The 7,209-nt window shown below is 31.0% G+C and overlaps 1 protein-coding gene across 1 annotated transcript; it reads right to left on the bottom strand.

Annotated features, from left to right (window-relative positions):
* Window positions 764-2,188, bottom strand: LOC104701215 (protein ODORANT1-like). Its single transcript, XM_010416863.2, has 2 exons — window positions 1,763-2,188; window positions 764-1,678 (listed from the first exon to the last, which is right to left on the bottom strand). The coding sequence occupies exons 1-2, from the start codon at window positions 2,023-2,025 to the stop codon at window positions 1,072-1,074; spliced, it is 870 nt and encodes a 289-aa protein (XP_010415165.1). The 5' UTR covers window positions 2,026-2,188; the 3' UTR covers window positions 764-1,071.

The following is a 7,209-nucleotide window of genomic DNA, read 5'->3' as shown; positions in this document are numbered from 1 at the left end:
CTAAGTGAAGACAAAGGCAAAGATGTCCATGAGCTACCTTATTATTTATTTTTTTTTGGTTTACAAATGCTTCAATAACCCTTCTTTAGTCATATTCATTTTTAATAAATATATATTCACTGTTCTGTTATTCTAATCATTTAAATAATGAAAGAGGCAACCATGCAAAAAGAAAATAGAATTTTACAAAATAGCTTCGTAATCTATGGTGGACTTTTCAACTACTGTTCTACTATGCAACACCTAGAAATTTTTCTAAAAGATTATATGTTTATATCTTTATTTAAACCAAGGCATAATGTGATTTACCTGGTAGAGTAAAAGATTCGTCGTTTAATTTGTATCCCAAGTTTAATGCATCAGTAGTAGACTTTCCCAAACCAAATTTCAAGGTTATTACAGAATCATGGGTCAAAAAACATATCATATATCATATGTGGATATAGGTGCGGAAGTCTGTAAAAACAGAAAATTTTAATATACAATGATCAAAATACATATAAGATTATATATAATTTATATATAAATCCAAAAAATATTATTTTATGAAAAGTTGAAATATAATAAGTCCGAAAAACCAAACTTTGTTGGCACTGTAATCTTCAAGACCTTTACACCTCATCTCTCTCACCTAAAACTAAAATCATGTAAACCTGATATAATTTGTTCGACATCGCAAAATATGCATGTTCATATAAACTGAAGAGGGCCTATTCAAACTGAACAAACGAGTGCCACAAAGCCGAAAAGAGTATTATTAATATTGCTGAAACTAAAAAAGAGTGTATTATTAATATTTTTCAAGTGATAGTAAGCCTGAATACGTGGGACTGTGGGAGTATGGAACCCAAAATACAAAGCAAAAAAGAGAAAGTCAACGAGACAATTCTCTCCAACTCTTTTGGTCGCTACAAAATAAATATATATATTTTTTTATTTCTTCCAAATTTCTCTCAGCGTTTTTCAAATTTCCCACAAAAAAAAGAGAGTAAAGAAGGTATATTTAGGTTTTTCTGTCCCCCCCATAGTTTCCATTTTTTTACAAAAGAGACCATTTACTTTAAAATGAATTCAAACCAACCCAAAAGTGGAAGAAAGCAGCAAATCCCAACTGCTAAAGTCATCAACATCCCACAGGCTCATCATATTGTTCTCTATAATGTTGTCCACACCATCATTATAATGATTATTATTACTATTACCATAATCGGACCACTCGAAATCCGGAAACTGCAAATCCTTATAGAAACTCGAATCATTAGAAGAATTCGAAGGCGTGGACGTGGATGAAGACATTGTTGAGTTGCTGCAGATAAGCTCTAAAGACTCTGGCTCAATAAGAGGAACATCTTCGACACCATACTCAAGATTCATCGCATTGAATTGATCATCATCTAAAGACTCTTCAAGTCGTGACGTGTTCTTCGTGTTGCTTTCTTTGGTTAGACGATAACTAGTTGGTTCCTCAAGATTCTTCTCGGCTGGTTCTTGTAAAGGCATTTGAACTTTCTGCAGCTTCTTGACGGGTTCTTCGTCCTCTTGTTCGACGATAGAGAGTGGTTTATGCGTGAGAGGGTCGATCCCCATTTTTCTTAACTTCTTCTTGATATGAGTGTTCCAATGGTTCTTGATTTCGTTGTCTGTTCTTCCCGGCAAATGAGAAGCTATCTTTGACCACCTTCACATACCAAAAAAAAAAACGAAACCTCAGAAACATAGCATATATCGAAACTTGAAGCTCAAGTAAGAAAGTTTTTTTAACCTGTTGCCGAGTTGGGAATGGAGATCAATGACCATCTTCTCTTCGTAATCAGAGAGAAGACCTCTTTTAAGGTCTGGTCTGAGATAATTCGTCCAACGAAGTCTGCAACTCTTACCACACCTAAGTAGACCAGCAAGCTTGGGAACAGCTCTCCAACAACATTGTCCATTGGTGAGGATGAAGTTCATGAGCTTCCTGTCTTCTTCTGCAGTCCATGGTCCTTTCTTCAACCCTACTTTATCACAGCATGGTTGTCTCCCCATTTCTCTCTCTCCCTCACTCTGTATACTGTTTCTACGACTCTTTAGGTTAATGAATAAAACGGAGTTAATACTCTGTTTAATTTTTCTATCTTTCTCAATCTCTTGTCGTTGTCCTGAGAGAGTTAATGTTATTGCAAGTTGAAGAGAGAGTTGGGTAAGCTTGGCAACCACCTATATATATGCATACATATATATATATATGTATATATATATATATATATAAGGAGAGCAGATAGAATGTAATAAAGTTTTAGCACTAAGATTTTATAATTCAACCTTTTCAAATCTGGTTCACACAGGTGGTCCATTTTTCCTTTTTTGTTTGGCCAATTTGTTTTTATAATTATAATTCATGGATATGATAATAAAGCTTTACTTTTTTATTATTATCTTGTTATCTTAAATTTTTAAAAGGAAAAATTCTCCAAAAAAAACGCCAACTATTTAATATTTGCCAGAAAAAAACATGAACTTTTTTCGTTGTCAGAAAAATACGCAAACTAGTTTTTAGTTGATAAAAAATACACGAACTATTATTTTTTTCCAATTTCTCCTCCTCTCCGTTACGACCGTTAACGGCATAGTGACGGTATTACTATTTAAAAAAAAATTCTAGAAAAAAACACCAACTATTTTATCATTGCCAGAAAAATACATGAACTTTTTTTTCTTTGCTTGAAAAATACATAATTTTTCCATTAATAATGTTAGAGATCATAACTTATAATTTTTCTTGTTCTCTTGAACTTCATACAAGTATTCAATACTATTTAGGATAACTAAATTCAAGAACAAAAATTTACAATTAGATTAATCAATTTCCAAACTTCTCAATTAGTATTGTTTTTGCATAAATAAATGGTGAATCTGGTTCGGTTGAAAGAGTTGATGTCCCACAAAATGGCTATACTCATTTGATGATTTACACTGGCTATAAATATTTTATGAAAGGTATACAAAGGTTTACAAAGGTGGAGATATTATGAAATTTTAGAGTTTAAGTATTGATGAAGTTTTAAAATTTGTAAAGTCGGTATAAATCCAAAAACAACACTAATTGAGAAATTTAGAAATCGATTAATTTAATTGTGTATTTTTGTTCTTGAATTTAGTTATCCTAAATAGTAGTGAAAACTTGTATGAAGTTCAAGAGAGCAGGGAAAATTATAAGTTATGATATATAACATTATTAATAGAAAAGTTATGTATTTTTCAAGCAAAGAAAAAAAAGTTCATGTATTATTCTTGCAATGATAAAATAGTTTATGTTTTTTTCTAGAATTCTTTTTTAAATAGTGACACCGTCACAATGCCGTTAACGGTCGTAACGGAGAGGAGGAGAAATTGGAAAAAAATAATAGTTCATGTATTTTTTTATCAACTAAAAAATAGTTTGCGTATTTTTCTGGCAACGAAAAAAGTTCAGGTTTTTTTCTGGCAAATATTAAATAGTTTGTGTTTTTTTTGGAATTTTCCCATTTTTAAAAGGAACTGTGTGTGTGTTACCTTATATTACTTCATCAGTTCCCTTTATGAGGTTTTTAGGTTAAAACCAAAAGGATTAAGAAAATATGATTTAATACATAACAAAAATTAATTCAACCAATGAAAACAAATACTGGTTATAAAGTATCAAATAAACATAAATTTTGTCTATAAAGTAAAAAAAAAGAAAATAATCTGACATAAATAAAAACATTACTATTGTATTATTAGGAGTATAATAAAATGTAGTGTATACACTAAAATATATTCTCTCTGTTCCTAATAGAATCATATTTTGGGTGTTTTTTTCTGTTCCAGAAAGATTCATATTTTGTATAACACTATAATGTATTACTTTCATTTATAATCAATAGAGAGAGGAGAAAAGTCAAATTAATATTATTAAACTAACAAAAATTAATAAAAATGATTTAATTACTTTTCTTTAATTTGTATAGAAAAAAACTAAATCATCAATTTATTAGAAACATCAATTTAAGTTGATGTAGATTACAATTTTTTTATGTCCCATAGTTTTCACTGTTATTTATTAGTATTCATAATTATTGAAATATTTTATGTCAAAGTGGTGCATTATATAGTTATAATAAAGTAAAGCTCATGGCTGGTACACGAACAAGACGACACGTGGAGAATGAGTAGAAGAGAGGAGTGGACGCGAAACGTTTTGGTCGGAAAGGGCCATCTCATCCGCTTTTTTGTATGTCTTTGCTTCCGTCTAAAGTTTGAGATTCTCTCGTGCGTCCTTAAAAAGTCCAGAAAACCAACAAAATTAAAAGCCAAAGATGGATAATGGGAACTATTTTAATGAATTCATCTGTCACGCGGAATATGGTTTTATAATCAAAATGATATTATAAAATTTTGATGTTAATGAAAAGTCTCTCTTATTTTGAATTTAATTTTTACTAATTGAAATATTAGATTTTAATTTTTGGAAATTCGATGTGAATCGAAAAAGAAAAAAAAAACATATTTACCACAAAAACAGATACGAATATATACGATCGTAGTCACTTGGGAGTTGGAAGTTAGAAGTTGGAAGTTTAGTTCATAGGACAAACGGGGTAAACAAAATATTAGGATCACCATAATTTTTAAGTTTTTAAAAGACATTTATTTCTTTATTTTAACGTAATAGTTATATTCAAGGTTTAGTTTTTTTTCTGTGTGGTAAAAGATGATTGTTTATAATGTACTTTTACATATCCCTAAAGCTAATATCATCAGGTTTTGGATAATAAATATAAAATGACAAAGATAAAATTGAAAGTTTTTGGATTGAAGTTAAAGTTATTATTGGAACGGTCCCTAGTGACACCAATATGACGACGACTCAACGCTCAAGTTAATATCTATACCAAGGCAATGGAAAACAACTTATAAGTTCCAACTTTTGATCATATCGTAAGGTTTTGATGGTACCATTCCCTATATAATAAAACGGAAGTACACAACATTATTTTGTAAACTATATAATTTTAATAAGTTGGTTACAAATAGGTTATATATTAATGATAGATTAATTGGTTACAAATAAATTATATCGAAAATCTTAAAGAGAATATTCTACGACTGTTTAGCGTCTAACACCTGAATTAGATACAATACTGTTTTGCGACTCCTTAGCAACTCTCAATTTTTTGAATTTGAAATTTCACATTAGAGAAATGTTAACATGTTTCTATACACATTTCCAATTTGAATTGATCAATATCAACCATATAAACATTGTCAAAGCTTTCTATTTCAGTATTTAGACACAAAAATTTCATAATATCTAAATCATTGTAAAGAGTTACATGTTATTTCATAAGAAGGTTTCTAATTTTATGAAAATTGCAAAACAAAGAAATGAAAACAATATTTAAAAGTCATAAACTATTTCATATACTCTACAAGACAATCATGAGTCTATATTGTTGATTGATATCAATAGAACTAGTCAAAAATGATACATTCCAAAAATTTGTATTGTGACTAAAGTCGGTGAGTCACAATACGGTAACAATTTGCGACTGACTTGTTACTAATTTTGCGACTCTTGCAATTTGCCACTAACTTGCTATTAACTTTGCGACTACTGTGCAACTTATTTTGCGACCGTTTAGCGTCTAACACCTGAATTAGATACTGTTTTGCGACGTTTAGCAACTCTTGATTTTTTGAATTTGAAATTTCACATTAGAGAAATGTTAACATGTTTCTATACACATTTCCAATTTGAATTGATCAATATCAGTCATATAAACTTTGTCAAAGTTTTCCATTTCAGTATTTAGATACAAAAATTTCATAATATCTAAATCATTGTAAAGAGTTACATGTTATTTCATAAGAAGGTTTCTAATTTTATGAAAATTGCAAAACAAAGATATGAAAACAATATTTAAAGGTCATAAACTATTTCATGTACTCTATAACACAATCATGAGTCCATATTGTTGATTGATATCAATAGAACTAGTCAAAAATGATACATTCCAAAAATTTGTATTGTGACTAAAGTCGGTGAGTCACAATACGGTAATAATTTGCGACTGACTTGTTACTAATTTTTCGACTCTTGCAATTTGCGACTAACTTGCTATTAACTTTGCGACTACTGTGCAACTTATTTTGCGACTGTTTAGCGTCTAACACCTGAATTAGATACTGTTTTGCGACTGTTTAGCAACTCTCGAATTTTTGAATTTAAAATTTCACATTAGAGAAATGTTAACATGTTTCTATACACATTTCCAATTTGAATTGATCAATATCAGTCATATAAACTTTGTCAAAGCTTTCCATTTCAGTATTTAGACACAAAAATTTCATAATATCTAAATCATTGTAAAGACTTACATGTTATTTCATAAGAAGGTTTCTAATTTTATGAAAATTGCAAAACAAAGATATGAAAACAATATTTAAAGGTCATAAACTGTTTCATATACTCTATAAGACAATCATGAGTCCATATTGTTGATTGATATCAATAGAACTGGTAAAAAATGATACATTCCAAAAATTTGTATTGTGACTAAAGTCGGAGAGTCACAATACGGTAATAATTTGCGACTGACTTGTTACTAATTTGCGACTGAGTTGTCTAATTTTTATTATTTTTTGCCAAGGTTTAGGCGCGTAATATTCCCCCTTTGTCTTTAGTATGTGTCTCTTTTGTGACTACTTTGCGACTCTTCTTCGTTAATTACTACGCAAAGAATCCATTTAGGGTTTCTTTATCTCTTTCTATCTTTTGACTAAGTGTCGAAAACCTCTCAAAATCTCTTTTCTTTCTCCTCTTGTACTCTCAAATCGATCAAATCTCTCCTCTTCTCCTCTCAAATATCTCCTCTTTCTCAACTCTCTCTAATGGCTGGTAGGGTTGCGGAGGCAAATCCTCTGGAGGTGTTAGGGGTCGCAGAGGCAGATCCGCTGGAGGTGTTAGGGTTTACAATGGTGCAAGTACAAGGGAACCCAGTTCTGCCGCAGTTAATCGGGCCTCCAATGGTGCGACTTCACGCGGAGATCGAAGTGGTGTCGGAACGTCGTCTCACTCCTCGAATCCATCAGCCTCTCAGTCTGTGACTAATTCAAATAGAACTATGCCATCCCAGTTTCCGCCGAGGACACAACAATCGCCTCCTGCTCCACCACCGCGGGTTGCTTCTCCACCATCGCGGGTTGCTT

The sequence above is a fragment of the Camelina sativa genome, chromosome 7 (assembly GCF_000633955.1).
Source record: "Camelina sativa cultivar DH55 chromosome 7, Cs, whole genome shotgun sequence".
Classification (NCBI taxonomy): domain Eukaryota; kingdom Viridiplantae; phylum Streptophyta; class Magnoliopsida; order Brassicales; family Brassicaceae; genus Camelina; species Camelina sativa.
This window is presented reverse-complemented; position numbering and strand designations above follow the sequence as displayed.

Coding starts and splice junctions, on each gene's coding strand:
- LOC104701215 (XM_010416863.2), bottom strand. CDS start 2,025: ATGGGGAGACAACCATGCTGTGATAAAGTAGGGTTGAAGAAAGGACCA. Junction 1,679..1,762: donor CATTCCCAACTCGGCAACAG/GTTAAAAAAACT, acceptor TGGTATGTGAAG/GTGGTCAAAGATAGCTTCTC.